The 17,130-nt window shown below is 34.3% G+C and overlaps 1 protein-coding gene across 1 annotated transcript in view; it reads left to right on the top strand.

Moving 5' to 3' along the window:
• The first annotated feature begins 594 nt into the window (after positions 1–594).
• Unc79 (unc-79 subunit of NALCN channel complex) overlaps positions 595–17,130 on the top strand; it is a 231,959-nt gene continuing 215,423 nt past the window's right edge. The window contains 5 exon segments of the mRNA XM_087195499.1: positions 595–907; positions 1,617–1,737; positions 7,718–7,735; positions 9,372–9,517; positions 12,694–12,864. Of these exon segments, the coding sequence (XP_087051625.1) occupies positions 751–907; positions 1,617–1,737; positions 7,718–7,735; positions 9,372–9,517; positions 12,694–12,864 (613 nt within the window). The 5' untranslated portion in view covers positions 595–750.

The raw sequence follows: 17,130 nt of genomic DNA, 5'->3' as shown, positions 1-17,130 counted from the left end.
CAGCAGATGAAAAACACTGAGAAGAAAATGGATTTTTGTAGATTATATAATTGATATATTTTCAAGTATCACCTACTTATACCTTGTACAGGAGAAGTTATTTACAAATAAACACTTAGGAAGTTGAGACAATGGATATAAACTTGTTGCTTTCTCCAGAGCTGATTTGCTATACAAACTCAAGATATTATCATCTGCAGTCTGGACATTTTTATGAGAAAATGCTAACCATATAGAAAAGCAAATCTGACAGATGGTATATGTAGGTTTTAGAATCGATGAATAACCTAATAACTGCTAAAAATTGCTGTGATGTCATGCAGTGAACATTTACTATATGCATGTTGACTTCATTTCAGAATTGTACTCAAGAGTGTGTCATAGTGGAAAGCACTGGGTTGAGAATCAGGAAATCTAAGTGCTAGTCTAGCTCTGCCATTGCCTACCTGTGTGCCTCATTTCCCCCATCTTTAATGAAATGATTATGGGAAAGTCTTTAAGATTTTCCCAGTTCTGATATTTTATCTTTTGGTGATACTACATCCCACATCTATCAAGAGCATTTTGACTTCTTAAAAGTTGTTTAAGCCAGAATTTCAGTTAGAATGCATCTAAGAGCTTATTTCCTTGGGCTATTGGGAACAGCAAGGCCTTGCTTCTCCAGGACTTGATCTGTCTTCTGTTAACTGCTGACAGTGAGCCATACCGCCTAAAAGGCTCCCTTGGTAGCCTTAAAGATTGAAAGGACAAATGGACAGTATTGAGAACTCTGTGGAAGAGGAGACCAGAGAGACGTTGATCATCATGGCTCCTTGGGATTTGCAAAGAGGAATGACTAGAACTGGGCCATTCACTACAGCCAGGTCAAAGGTCAGGTCAGGAATGTGGACAATGCTGGTGACTCCAGGTAGGTCTAGGAGGGTAAATAAACCAATTTAGGCCCTCCTGAATCTTGAGATCTGGGCGGTTAAGCTCAGAAAGCTGTTAGGAAGTGTCCTAATTTATAGAATTCCTTGGAAGAAAAATGTGACTTTTTTTGTGTCTTTATTACTGCACAATCATTGCACTCTTAATACTCAGCAAATTAATCTATTCTTAGCATATTCATACAGTTGAAGCATTTCATAATCATTTATTGAGTTCAAAATCTGATTTCAATTAATGCTGTTATATAATGGACTCCTTATTTTTTAAAAGGATTTTTAGAGTAATTTTGAAAGACCTTCAAGTTTTCTCCTTTAATTTTAGTTAAGCAATATTAAATATAACTCTCTAGTGACAGAGATTTATATCTATTATTATTTTTCTAGTAATAAACTAATTTGGGGGCAAGAAAATGGTTGGAGTATTGCTTTTCTTAGTGATTAAAAAAGTAATGGATAATTTGTGGATAGGATATTAAACCAGCTAGCTAAAATAATTTTGTGTGCTGAATACATTATAAGAAATTAAGTCTTTGGTAATTGTTTCTATCATGAAATTCCAGTAAAAATTTACCTATGTTCTTTAAAATACTTATTAAATTTCCTGTATGTAATCATTAAAAAAATGTATGCCTAATACATACAAGATGATTCTTCTTCTTTTTCTTTTTTATTTTTCTTGCTTTTATTTAGTTGCTTCCAAGATCCGGTACTTGCAGGAATATCATAACCGGGTTCTTCACAACATTTATCCTGTACCATCAGGAACAGATATTGCAAACACCCTGAAATACTTTTCTCAGACCTTGTTAAGGTAAGCCTTAAAATATCCTCTACTTTGAGAGAATTATTAGGTAGTACTGTTGAATTTTTTGGGGTCTAAATTTTTATTGAAGTGCTAGTTTTGAAGGGCATTACATTTTCTAGTGCTCTGCCAGAAGAGTCTGGACTCCAGTCCTCGGGGTGTATATAGCAGATTAGACCTCAGGCCTATCTGGAAAAATGGGTTGCTTGGCTGTTGCCTGCTTTCCTCAGTTCAATGTCTTTTTAAGAGATCTATAAAAGATAAGGTTCTCTGATTGGCACTAGTACAGTGTAGGATTAAAAGAAGAGCCTACAAGCGCAAGGTCCTGAGTTTAATCCCCGGTACTGGAAAAAGAAGAGCCTATATTGCTTAAAATTAAGAAAAGGGCATACTTTTGATCTAAAAGAAAATCATAATTATGTGGCATTTTAGATTCATTACTAGTATGAACAGTTATTAATAATAACAGTTATTTTTAATCTGTGTAACACTTCATGTGTTCAACATGCTTTACAATTAACACTGAATTCTGTGGAGGACAGGGAAACAAAAACATAGGAGCTCTTTTTATACTGTCCACTTTTATTGCAAGGTAGAGACTTGAGGAGCCCTTTGGCTTTCTTCACACTTCTTATGAGGACATTTGAGCAAGGATGAACCTTTCCAGTAAAGGCTTAGTTATTTGGTGAAATAATGTTAAAGGAGTAAGAAGAACATTTCTCTTTTCATTAAATTCTGAGGCTTGATCTCTTCCATCACCATGATCTTCTCCCTTCAGATCTGATTTTGGAAGCACATAAATTGACTTGGTATTGTTCCTTTTAGCTATATAGCAGTCTACTGTGGACAGACAGGCTGAATATTTGGTAGAAAGCAATTTCATGATATCAAGTCAGTACTAGTCTGTGCAGTTCCCATCTCTTTGTTTTCCTTATCCTTTGGAAGATCTTTTTTCATCTTTAGAATCCTCACTGTGCCTATTCTAGATTGAAGAGATTCTGATTAGCAGATACATAGATGTTAAACTTACATAGTAAGTTTATGACCCTGTTTTAGAAAATGTCCCTTTTCTTTCAAATTACAGTGGAATAATTAATTCATTTTTCACAGTAATAATCAGATGAATTTATGCATCTGATTCTGTTCTCTTGAATTCTCCTTTTATCTTTGAGGTCAGCGTTCTCATTGGGAAACACTATCTTTATTACAAATTTTGAGAGTTTTCAAGGTGAAAGACACTTTTCAGTAGGAAGCATTTATGAATTCCATTTGCAAAGAAACTGTGAGACCCTAATTGGCACTTCAGAGCTTGCTACTTAGGTCTTTGTAATTGTGCCAGAAAGTTAAGAAATTTAGGATACTGAAGTTATGTTTGCAAGACATGAAAATTACATTTTCTTATGGATCATTAGAATATAATCATAAGTGATAGCATTTTACTGGGGAAACTCATGTTAAAGTAGCTTGTTCAAGTGGCTTGTTGGAGAAGATTCTATACAATTGAACCAAGTCCATTTTCAAAGGGAGACAACATCAGTAACAACTGCTAATGATAATAATGGGAATAGTTATCATTATCATAGCAGTATTATATTACGATAATAGTTATATATGTCAAGGACTATTCTGAGTACTTTAAATTTGTCAGTGCATTAAAGTCCTCATAACTAGATAAGTGTACCGTTGTACTCATTTTATAGATAACTAATCTAAGGTACAGAGTGGTTAAATACATTGCTTAAAGTTATTTATCTAATATGTTTTAGAGCCAGAATTTGACTTTGGTGTTCTAATTCATAGCTCAATAATTATGCTATATGGCTTCTCCATAGTACTACTATTTAATTGTATTTAGCCATTTTCCTGTTTCTGAGAGAAAATATCCATCACCCACAACTTAAAGGATGAGAGGTTTATTTGGCTCATAGTTTCAGCCGATGGTTGGCTGGCTCCAAGCCAGAAATAGCTGGAAAGAACCTAGCAGAGGACAGCTGCTCATCCTATGGCAGCCAGGAAGGAGAGCAAGAGACAGACAGAGACTGACAGAGAGAGAGAGAGAGAGAGAGAGAGAGAGAGAGAGAGAGAGAGAGAGAGAGAGAGAGAGAAACAAATAAATATACTCTACCAGGTCAGGATGCCCCTGCTGACCTATCCCCTCTGACCAGGTCCCGACTCTGAACAGAAGACCTTTGGGGGACATTTTAGATCTAAACCATAATATTAGTCATATTACAGGGACTCTTCTTTTAGTTAAAACTTGATTTGGCCTCTGAGAATGGCAGAGACCATAGATTAGTTTTTACTTTTTTTTTTGGTACCGGGGATCAAACTCGGGACTTTGCGCTTGCAAGGCAGGCAGCAGCACCACTGAGCTAAATCCCTGGCCCTATTTTTTTATTGTTGCATGTTTGTGATACATAATAATTACATTCACCTCGGGGAATATATATATATATATATATCTATATATATCTCTCATCTTAAATCCTTTTTATTTCCCCTTCTTCTCCCTTCCCTCTCATCTCTTCCCATCCCCAGTTTTCTTCCCATTCCACAAAGCAGAGTAGTTCTGGCTCATTGTGAGATTAAAAGAGAGGAAGTGCTTAGCATAAAGATTTGCTGTCTTTTCAGTAGTTAAATGTACCCATACCTAAGGTGATACAGATAGCATTTCAATTCCCAGATGTATTAATTCTACCTTCCACTCAGCAGTTAGTTGTGGATAGTAGCATAGACCGTAGTGAATGGGGCCACACATGTGCACGTGCATGTACACACAAACATAAAGAGCGAGTAAGAGAAAACTGAGGAATGCAACAACGTATCACGGATTGGACTTCAGTATTTACAGGTTTGACTCCTGGGCTGAACCTGATACATTTTCTTTCTTCTTTTTGCCTATACCAGTTTTTTTTTTTAAAAAACTAAAAATGCAGAATGTCAAACTATTGTCCTATAATTGAGATGAATTATGATCACTTTCATAATAGTTATCACTGTTGATAACTACACTTGTAGCTTTATTCCTTCATTTTATTTATGCTGTTAGAAAGTTTAAGACAAATAAAATAGTCTAAGTATTTGATGTCCAAGATTATAGACAGTAAGATTTTCTGCTACAAATGAGATGGTTCCCTATGTATTTTGTGTATTTTTTACACAATCAGCAGCACTTCTTGCTTTCAGAACTCAGTTTTTAGAAAGAAATAAGAAGAATTAGAGATGAATTCTCACAAAGTAACCTTTCTATTTGGATATTCTCAATGAATTTAAAATTATTTTCTTGGTAAAATATACAACATTTTATAAAATTCCAGAAGCTTTATCTGAATCAGAATTACATTTTTAGATTGATAGTCTTCAGGTTTCATGCATGCATACAGCTCTCACTGATTTTAGTGGAGTTTTGTACCTATTTTGAAAAGGAGAGATTAGCCTAGATTTTTTTGTTTTTTGGTACCAGGGATTGAACTCGGGACCTTGTGCTTGCAAGGCAGGCACCAGAACCACTGAGCTAAATCACCGGCCCTAGCCTAGATGCTTAAATTTAATTAATTTAACCCACAGAAGGGGAAAGATTATTTTACCATAGTTGACTATGAAATCAGTTGAGTCCACGTATGTCGACTTAGCTCATAATTAGACTCATATTAGAATCCATGGAGGTTCCCTAAACTCTGGTCATGGAAGGAAGTCTTGGGTGGTCTTGCTAGACCTTGCGCCTATAGTGGTCCCTTTTCCAATAGCAGGAGATCATAAGTGTTTGCTGAATGAATTGACTTTCGTCTGGCTCAGAAATCCTTCTAAAGCATTTATAGAACCTAGTTGTGATCTAGGGTCCTGGGTAAAATTACTTCTGAGTTCTGAATTATACTCAATTTAATTTAACAGGGACTTAAGCTTGGGAATGAACATAGTTTACATACAACTTCAGTTTAGTTTTTTGCTTTCAATATCAGAGGCAACTATAAAGATCATGTGGTGTAACATCTCTCACTACTATGGAGGAGTCTTGTTCATTTTATATTAGAAGTATTCTGTGGTCGTATTTTAAACATCAAAGGCCTGTAAGAACCTTGTCTTTTATCAGGTAAAACATTTAAAGGTTCCCAGTCTTCTTCCTATTACAGACATTTTTCTGGAATTCCTAACCCCAGACTTCTCTCCTGGTGCTTTTCAAGCTGCTAACATCTTTAAAAAAAATCATTACATTTGGAGAAAGCTACTTGCTGCTCACTTTTTAGAAAATGCTTAATATGTTTTTAAAAAAGATTCTAATCTTGGCCCAACAATCTTAATTTAATGTAATTTCTAATTGCTTAGGAATAGTATTTTCAAGTTCTTGAAATAGCTTTAAAGCAAGAAAGTTTGCTTAAAGCATGGAGATAACAAATGTCAAAATTAATAACTGTTTAGAAATTTATATGATATGTTAACTTTTTGTGCTATAAACACCACAGGGCAACTTCTTCTCTTTCCCCACACCCACTGAGGCCTTCTTTTTCCTGCCATACTTTGATCATATAAGCCAGTGTTTTAAGAGAGCATCTCAGTGGGTTACAGGAAGGGTGAAAAGTTGGCTTCTGGGTCAAACTCTTCTGAGCAGGGCATTCTTAATATTCTTTTTGGTTGGGTTTATAAACCTCTGGAAAGGAATCTCAGATGGGGAAATAGTTCATCATTCCCAAGTTACACAGTTTGGGGAAATAAGTTTTTTTTCTCTGAATAAATTTCACAAAACATCATAAAATCACAATGCATTGAACATTTTTTCATGAGCCCTTCTTAAGTTTTTCCACAAATGAAAACATTTCCTTACATTGAGACATGAATGGTAATTTAAAACTGGTTTCATGGATAACTCATTTTCTGCCATTTTTTCTCAACTTCACCTACTTATTAAACCCAAAGGTAGTGAGAGAATTTTACTGTTTCAGTGCTGACATTCTTCCCTCCCTACGTGTAGAAAGCTTTTCTTGCTATCATTTGGGAATCCCACATATATAGGAAGGGAAAAATATCAAAATAGAGCCTCTAAAGTTGATTTGGCTACTGCTTGTTAGATTATATCAAAATTTGAGCCAGGTGTGGTGGTGCACACCTGTAATCCAAGCTACTCTGGAGGCTGAGACAGGGGTACCACAAATTCAAAGCCAGCCTGGGCAACTTAATGAGACTCTGTCTCAAAAGAAAAAAGGAGAGAAGAAAAAGGTTGGTGGTGTAGCTTAGTGCTAGAGAGCTTGCCTAGCATGCATCAAGGCCCTGGGTTCAATCCCTGGGATAGGAACAAAGTATATATATCAAATATAAATCTCTATCTATCTATCTATCTACATATCAAACTTTGGAAAATAGCAAGGTATACTTGAAAAAACAATGTGTTATATTTCCCCCACCAAGAAGTTTGATCAGAGTACTGAATTTAAAGGTTAGCATGAAAGTGTTATTAATTTATTATATTCAGCTATTTTTATTCTCTAAAGCAAAATGTTGTTCTTCTTATGCCTTTTCTGTAAGATCCACACTTTGTAATTTTGGAAAGATGCTGGTAGTTGGCCAATTTGGGATTGAAGATTTTGAAATAATATACTTATATCCATTGTGATTCTAAAGGGATTTTATGTGGGATAGAATCCTACAGGACTAAAGGAAAATTTTGATGACTGTGCTTATCAAGAATATAATATTTAAGGTGGTACTCTTAGATGTAATTGAGTTATATGAAAAAAGTGTAAGGTCTGATGAAAAATATGATGCCATCTATAATTGATGTAGGCAGGCAGGGTAACTGGACTATTGAAATTATCCATTGTAAAGTATAAGTTGACAAAGTCAAATACATCACACACACATAAAGGTAAACTAAATCCCTTAAAAAGTAAAAAAAAAATACACCACATTTTAAGTTATTTATTGCTAAGAAGTATTACATAACTATTCTGAAGTTATTTTTATTATCAATTGTTTTCCCCTGGACATTGGGTAACAGAAGACAAAGGAAATCGAGGTAAATTAGGCACATAGAAAATAAAAAGCATGTAGTCATTTTTCTTACATTGTAACATATTTTTGCACTAAGAATAAATAAAAATTAATGAAAACTTGACATAGCAAGCATGCTTGACACTAACCAATTCTTCACATCAGTATAAAACTATAGATGTAATATCATTAACTAAGAACTTAGTAATGTTTGATGCACATAGAATAACTGTTAAACAAGATTATTTATATGTAATGAAACATTTATAAATTGTTATCTATTTTGACTAACATGTGTACTATAGAAAAGCACTTTGTAAGTGCTGTAGATATTACATAATAATGTATAGCTATTGTCTTTAATGATAAATAGTATAAGCTAATTTTAAAAACCTAAACATTTGCCTAAGCAATAATTTCTTTTATTTTTAAATTAACTTTTCTGCTTTATTGCTTTTACTGAAAGGTTTTTATTTTAAAATTAAGGCTAAAAGAGAAATAGTTTATTTTTAGAAGTTATTTTTATTCCCATTAAACTTTTTTTTAACTTTCTAAATTATCTTTCCTTTAGTTTGTAGTGAGTTTTGTTGAATAATAACGTAAGTAGCAGCAGTAATATATGAGATTGTATGATGTGCAGCTATATGACAGATACTGCTTGCTTAGTCTTTAGAATTTTGAAGGTAACTTTCTAATAAGCCACTGTTTGTATTCATAAAATAAAATGTTTCCTCCCCAACATGCAAAATTTAAAAAGATACACGTAAATAACCATTATCATTAGTTCACAAACATATGCTATGGACCATCTACTATATATTATTTTATAGCTTTTCCAATGTAGTTTAGCTAACATTTTAGAAATATGTATTATTTCTAAATTCATATGCCTGTTTAAACTTCATTATCTCAAATGATACTGACAGATGTCATGAAACAGTATCATAATATACATATAGACATTATTTTGATGCAATAAACATGTGCTTTTTAAGACTTTCTTAATAAACACACATGTTTATTCTTTGCTAAAACATGTTTCTGCAAGTGCCATACCTATATTTTGCAAGTTTATATCTACTCAACCGAGACATTCTTGCTGAAGACTTTTCTTTGAAAACTCCTTATAATTAGAAATAAAAGCCCCTTCTCATTAGACAAAGCTATTGTTTTTACTTCCAGGAATCCACTCCTTCACCAAACTGACATACTGTAAAACATAGGTTTGGCACTGAAACATGCATTTTTATATTTTTGCTCCTTACTAACCAGGTAACACATGAGATGCAATGAAACTTCTACAAAGTAAACTTGTGTTATTGGTTTCTCTAAGCACAAAGCTATGTGACTAGTACTGGATTTGTAGATCTTGCTGCTGTGGCAATTGCATCTTATGTGGGATGTATCTGGTGTTTTATTATTTGTTTTAGAGTGTCATTTCAATGTAATGTGCTGTTCTTTGTGTCTTTGTTGTCTCTTTTTTTTCTTTGTCCCCCCAACAGCATTTTGTCCCGCACAGGGAAGAAGGAAAACCAAGATGCCTCCAATTTGACAGTGCCCATGACCATGTGTCTTTTTCCTGTGCCATTCCCACTCACCCCATCTCTAAGACCGCAGGTCAGTTCCATCAACCCTACTGTTACTCGCTCCCTCCTTTACAGCGTCCTGCGAGATGCTCCTTCAGAACGTGGCCCGCAAAGTCGTGATGCTCAGTTGTCAGACTACCCTTCTTTGGACTACCAAGGCCTCTACGTGACTTTGGTGACTCTCCTGGATCTAGTTCCTTTACTACAGCATGGCCAACATGGTAAGCATTTAGTGGAAACCTTTGAAGATGTACATGTGTGCTTATGAATACATATGATGCTGAGCAGGGGGCTCGGAGACAGTTGATATTGTCACCAATTGTTTGAGAGGGCTTTGTGTGGCTAAAGCCTTTCTTACACTGAAACTTAATTATGGTGCTTCCACCCTATCATTTTAAATGGTTGTGCAACTGAGGGATCTTATCCCAGTGGGTCTGTATTGGGGGGAATGAGCTGGAGACTGGAGGAAGAATATAACAAGAAGCTCTGTCTTCTCCCCTGATCAGTTTTTTTTTTTTTTTAAACCGGGGATTGAACTCAGGACCTTGCATTTGCTAGGCAGGCGGCGGAACCACTGAGCTAAATCCCAGGCCCTCTGATCAGTTCATTGTGGGGACTCATTGAAATCATGATTGGGAGCTAAAATTTTAAAACTTGCCCCAGAAAATGTAAAAGGTGGAGCTCGAAGAACAGACTCTAATCCACTGATGGATTCTGTGAATTTGGGGGGAAAATTTGGGGGACCCATTTTCCTGTCTTAAGTTAGGAGGTTAGATAAGAAAAAATCTCTAAGAATTCTTCCAAACTTACATAACAACAAATTATTACAACAAAATACTGTATCAAAATGTTATAGTATACAGTGTTAGTGGCTTTAGAGTAGAAGAGCGTGTGCTTCTTTTCTTAATTCTTCCCCTTTTCTATTGTGTCTTGAGCTAATTTCTATATCTTGTTTACTAAAATTTCCTAACTCATAAAAAAGAATGCAGTAATATCTACCAATTGACTATCTAATATGAATATGAGAGAACTAAATGGAAAACCATGCAGTAAGAAAAGAGGTTTGTTGCATAAAATACACTTTAAAACATTAATATTTTAAATTTCAAAACATTGATAATTTGGTTCCCGGAAGTATGATAACCAAAGTTTCACGGTACAGAAAAGCTAAGATTTTGGAATCAGGTGGGTGGGTAGGGATTATTTTGCCTTTTAACTATAGTAACTCTCCTTGCTTAATAGTTTATTTAGTATGTTGTGTTCCTAATAAATTTTTTTAAAAAATCTACTTTTGTAAAAATGAGGCAATAATGATTATTGATTTTGTTTTTTTCTCATGTTTACAATTGTGTATTGTAGTGAATATAAAAGTGTATAAATTTGTGAAGTTGTTTTTTGCACACTTTGTGGCTGTCGTAAGCCTAGCTGCCTTTATTGTGATCCTCTCCCAGCTCAGAATCTAAATGAGGCAAATCTGAACATAAGAGTGTCAGAGCTTAGGATAGCGGTGAGCTTGTCAATGCCACTTCTTTTTGGAGCCCATTGCGGAACTCATCATGGACCTGCCTGCTCCTGTCCACTGAGTTAGGGCAGCCTGCCTTTTATCTTCAAAGTCCTTTCAATTAAGATAGATATTCAATTTGGTAAATCAAAATTCATGTAATTATAATTAATGTGTAAATTGTGACAGCTCTGGGGAGATTTGTAGTTTTACTCTTACTCTACCACTGTTTTGTAATTTTACTCTTTATTGATATCTGTCTGTTGTGTTCTCATTCTCCACAATGGAGCTTAGGCAATAGGAAAAACTCACCAGTTCATTCAGTGAATGATTTAGAGAGACAAGGCAGCATTGCTTCTGTAAGCATGGTATGAAGAACCTCAGAAACACCTAGGGAATTGAGAATGTGGACTTCTCACACAAGAGACACTGAGGGGTGGGTCCTGAGATCTGAAGTTTAAGCCAGCTTCATGTGGATCCTTGTTTAACACATTGAGATTAAGAACCACTACTCTATGGCTACAGGCTGTGTCCTTACTCTGGGTCCCATAGGCTACAGCAAAGAGTATTAGGTAGTGGTTTGTTGTTGTTGTTGCAATTCAGCTATGAATGCTCAGGTGATCTTGGGCAATCATTTCCCCTCTCCAGATCTTTGTTTCCTTATATAAGAAATACTCTGAGTGGAGTACTAACATTTTGTAACTAGGCTAAAAGGCTCAGTGAAAGCAGCTGAGAGGTCTTCGACAGTTTCAGGTTATTAGTAAAGCACCTGTGAATTTTCCATTTTATTGATTTGAGCCCGGTATTGACTGACCCTGGGTCTCCAGTGATCAATGTGTTTACCTCCTCTCTGTTGCCACTTGTGATGTCTGTTGAGATGGCATATTAATTTCAATAATAATCAGAAATGACATTAGGAATCATAATAACATAAAAAAGTAAATCTGTAAAACAGACAAGAACATAATACTTTGTTATTATAGTGAATATGGAAATGATCAGTCTTCATTGTCGAGTCTTGGCTAATGGCCTATGTATTGCGTGGTTCAGAAATATGAAAATGTACATTTAGTGTTATGGAATTTACATACATTCTAAAGCTAAGCAGTTATGTATTCTTTGAGTATCCCTTACTGTTTCTTCTTGCACAGCTACTACTAACAATATTAATATTAATAGTAACAGCTAATATTTGTGGAGCACACAGAATGTACTATGCTAACTTCTTTACATTTATCTTATTTAAATCTTCCAAGAATCCTTCTAATGAAATGAGGTAGGTATTATTGCTACCCTCATTTTAAAATGTTGATAGATTATGATTAGGAGTCTCTTACTTCCATGATGACTGATGACTGAGTGCATGGGGTCATGCAGGACCATCTTGCAGATTCCTTCCTTCAATACATGTTGAATCTGCTACTCATTGCCCATGACTCCAGGTGTAGGAACATTGTGGCTTTGTTGGTGGAGCATAAATAGCTTGGTTTTATTTCTAGTTCTGTCCTTGACTTTTTAAAAACTTGTATAAAATGTAATGGAGGCAAGAATGCTGGAGGGATTTCAGGATTCATTTTCACATAGAAAGCGCTTTGAATTTATGAAATCAAGGAGCAATATGAATACCAAATATTACTAATTATTGATACATCATAAATATTGGGGCAAGCTCATGTACTACACATTTATATTTCTTAATATATTCACTCATTGGCCATTGACCAAGTCCCGTATGCATAGCACACTATACTAAGCAGTATGTTTCAGAACTCACAGTAGGAAGGGAAAATTAGTTGCTTATAATTTAAACCAGCTCATTAAACTTAAAATGTAAAATTAGTATATTTTTGTAATGACACAATATACAGTGACTGATTACTCAATTTTGTTTTGTAGATCTTGGACAGTCAATATTTTATACAACTACATGTTTGCTACCCTTTCTCAATGATGATATTCTGAGTACTTTGCCCTACACGATGATATCAACGTTAGCTACCTTTCCTCCATTTCTGCACAAGGATATTATTGAATATCTTAGCACATCTTTCCTACCAATGGCTATATGTAAGTTCAATCTTACCTAATACTAGATTATTTTTATTTATTATACAAATGGAAATTGATTTTGCTGTTATAGGCTCTTGATTTTAATGGAATCACTTGCTGTATACATGTACCGTGATTTAAATTCAGTCGTTTCAGCTTGGCTATTATGAAAATCAAAGAAATAAAAAATAATTATACTTTAGAATCATTTTATTCACTTAGTTTTGTCTTACAGAAAGAAATAACATGTCAAAGAACAATCTCTATTTCCTACTTATAAATTACAGTGTTGCCTCTGATGTAGATACTTTTATCTTTTGTATCTAAAAACAGTAGGGTGTGATGCAAAGAGCCATAGAGTTGGATGTGTAGATTCTGGTTCCAGCTCTGTGCTTAATTTGCTGTATGATATTGGGCAGCTCACAGAGTTGAAAACTCATTCACATACTGATGATCACATCAGCTTTCCCTCACAGGGTGTAGTGATGATAAAATGGGTCAAAACCTGAAACTCATGTGCAAGGGTTACAAACATATTCCTGATTTGAATTTTCTTTTACTTTTTATAGACTTCTGCAGGCTTATCAGATATGAGAGCAAAGAGGGAAAAGTTTGGTTGTGGTTTTCATGATCAATCTTTCTAAAGCATTCTTTAAAAAAATGGATTGTGGATTAATCTGTTTCAGTGGATAATCTGAAAAGATCCTAGATTTAGGAATCAAGCAGATAGATCTAGACTCAAATCACAGTACTGCTACCAGCTAGCTGTGTGACCTTAGGATACTTAATCTTTGTTTCTTACCTGTACAATGGCAATAATAAGCATAGCTGTCTCATGAGGTTGTTGTGATGATTAAGACGATTAACTTGGAATATTAGTTAAGTGCAAATATAATGCCTGGCAAACAGTAATGTTAGTTTACTTTTCTCCTTCCCTCAATTCTTGTTCTATGAAAGTACCTTTATTGGTTACATTCAATTCCTAATCATTGCTCTCACAATTTTAATTTTAATATACTTATGATCTTATTATTAGTACACTTTAGGTATACAATATGTTTACATTTATCATTGGGGGTTTGTACCTGTACATGATGTATCTTGGTTCTTATTTTTTCCCCATTACCTGTGCGCCCTTCACCCCCTCCACCCTTCCCTATTCACATAGACTTCATTTCCATTTTTTTTCTTTTCTCATAATTTTTCCTTTCCCTTCTTTCCTTTCCCCTTCCCCTCCCACTTTTCTTACCCCTTTGGACCTTTTCTTCCTATTTCAAAGTATCAATTATTCATTTTAATCATTTTAATCCTTATTTACACTTTCAGTTTCTCACACTAGAGAAACTATTCAGTATTTACACATCTTATGATCTTATTAAATGTTACTCTGTCAGCAATTGGCAAACATGTACATTTTGAGCTACATTTGCTTATTTTATAATTAAGTTTAATTTCAGCTTTGGAATTGTGATTTTCATGCCTTTCCAGCAAAGTCTCTTATTTCTGGCTAAATTGTACAGCAATTCAGATAAGCAGAGTAATCATACCATTCATTTAATAGACTATTTGGTCATTCTCTTTTTTTGTTCTGTGTAAGCTTCTGGATAAATGCTCGTTTATGGACATCGTTTTCAAATTATATAGTTATATTTTAAAATAACTAATGTTAACTGTTAAACATAGGCATCAAATTCTTGTTTTTTTAAAGAATAGATGAGGCTGTATTTTTCTAATCACTGACTTACTATATCCCTATTTTTTAGGAATATGTTAATAATTTTGGAAGAGGCATTGAATATAGCAGATGTCTGAAATTATACTTCTGTCATTTATTAGGCATTTTGACAGCTGGCAATTAATTTATTCATACTTAATTATTAATTTCTACTTAGAAATACAGAACCCCAAACACACTTTGTGGTTATATTAGATTTCTTACACAAATGTGCACATCTTGGCTAGAGCAAATTTGTAAGCTGAGTTTATAAAATTTGTGATTAGTGGAGGAATGATGTTTGTTCAATGGTGTGAACAAATTGCTTAATGTCTCTGGGATTTAACTTTTTTTTAACTGTAAGGAAAGGATTTGGGAAAAATGTTTAGTCTCTAAGGTTATTTCTGGTTTAATTGTCCTAGGCTAAATCTTTTTTTTTGAGACAGGGTCTCGCTACGTAGTTCAGGTCAGTCTTGAACTCACTATGTAGCCCAGGCTGGCCTCAAACTCACAGCGATCCTCCTGCCTCAGCCTCCCAAGTGCTGGGATTACAGGCGTGCGACACTAGGCTAAATCTTACGTTATGTAATCAATTGTATTTTATGTAAATGGCATGTGCCTTCCACTAACCCTGTCACTGACCTGGTTCATGTGTATTTCATTGCTATGATTTTAGTCTCTTAGTTTTGACCACATTTTGCAATCACCATTTCAGTAGTTCAGTAGTAGCCAATTTTGTCATCTTTAAATCTTTGAAAATAAGTCACAGCACCAACCTTAGCTCTTCTCTCAAGGCTTGAGCAGAGGAGAAACTACGTGTCCCTCCAGGTAATGTAGTCTGGCAAAGTGTAGGAAATGGCTCTATCATGTTCACCAAAGTGTGTTCCTTCTTCCCATATGACTCCCTTATGTTGAGTCTTCAGAAAAGTATTAAGTCAGGGACATTATTTTACACAATTTAGGTGCTTCTTTGGTGTTCATTATTTAATAAAGTAGTTATAAAGACACAGATGCAGATAAAAGAGATCTGGTTCCAGATCACTCATGTTAAAGTGGATTGATGTGAGGATGTGGGTCTGTTTATTGTATCCACTTTCTTTCTATTTTTGGTAGTTATTTCAATGTCTAGAAATTTTGACTAAAATGAGACTGGATCACTTAACTTCTTCCAGAATATTTTTATCTCAGGAATGAGATGTTAATATGAAAAATGATGCATTTTCTGAATTCTTGATAGCCTTTAAGACAGAAAGGCTTAAAAAAAATCTCGGGTGTCATGTTCCTAAGGTCAAATATAAAGTATGGACAATTTTTCAGATATTAAATGCTTTTATCATTAATGATTGTATCATTGTCTATATCACCTGGATGAAGTTCTGAGCTTTGAAGTGGGCCTAATGAGATATCACAGCTCCTTTAGATTAAGATACCTGCATAGCATATATGTCCTTCATGTCATCTTTGTCAGTAAACCAAATGCTGTATTTTCATTTTTAAATAACTCCTTCTGAGGCCTTGCAGAGCAAACATTGATTTATTTATTATAAAAGTTTTCTTTGCCATATCGTCCCTTTTTAACTCTTTCATAAATAAAATATATTTCACTTTTTTCATATGTATGCAATATCTTTTGTTTATAAAAAATATATTAAAGGATTTACTAAGAATTGAAAAGTCATTTACATGTCACCGTGGAAACTTCTTCCAATAAAGGATCTGTTATTTGTGGACTGAATTGAAATATGGATGTTTGAAAGATAATGCTTTGACAGAAAAGAGAAAAAGCTGATTCCAAATGAACATTAATTGATGTGGGCTACATTATTTAAAAGGTAGTAATAAAGGCAAAGAATTGTCAGTTCAAGATGCTTCTAGTATATCTTAACATCCTGTGTTATATACAGTCTCATCCAGTTTCCTTTCCAATTTTGATTTTTCTCAGAAAATCATTTCTTTAGGAAAAATAAAGGTTTGCTCAATATTTGTTTTGACTTAAAAGCAATAGTGTACTTAATTGAATGTCTGGTTCCAGACTATTGGCCATGGATCATTTTTTGTGCTATTACTATTGTGATATCTGATACAAGATATATTTCTATGATTTAAAAACTAGCATTAGATAGAAAAAAGATAGGCAGTAAATGCAAAATATTGATGACATTTAAATGATCTTATATGCATTCTATTTTATTAGCTAAGGACTGTTTTTTTTATAAGGTAGGTCTTATGTTCTATCAGCTTTATTGTTGAATTGTGAAAAATATTTTGGTACTGGAATTCAGAAGAGCTGCATTGTGGTCCTTCAGCTGTTGGCAAATCTCATAACCTCATCAAAATTTCCTCTCCTTAGCTGTAAAAGTGTCAGTAATCATAACTTCTTCCCCTGTCTACATCCGATGTTCGTTGTGAAGATCATGAGATAACATGTGAAAATGACTTTTGAATATTCTGTGACCTTGTACCAAGTGCATCTGGGCCAAATGGTAGTCAAATTGCAGACACGTCAAATCCCATTGCAAATAATTCTAATATTGTTCTGAAATTTCCATGTTGTTCTGAAATTTTATTAT

This window comes from Heterocephalus glaber, unplaced genomic scaffold (assembly GCF_053883595.1).
Source record: "Heterocephalus glaber isolate CG9 unplaced genomic scaffold, H.glaber_assembly_v1.0 deba00001608, whole genome shotgun sequence".
Taxonomy (NCBI): domain Eukaryota; kingdom Metazoa; phylum Chordata; class Mammalia; order Rodentia; family Bathyergidae; genus Heterocephalus; species Heterocephalus glaber.
Note: the sequence above shows the minus strand (reverse complement) of the source record. Positions and strands in the feature narration are given on the sequence as shown.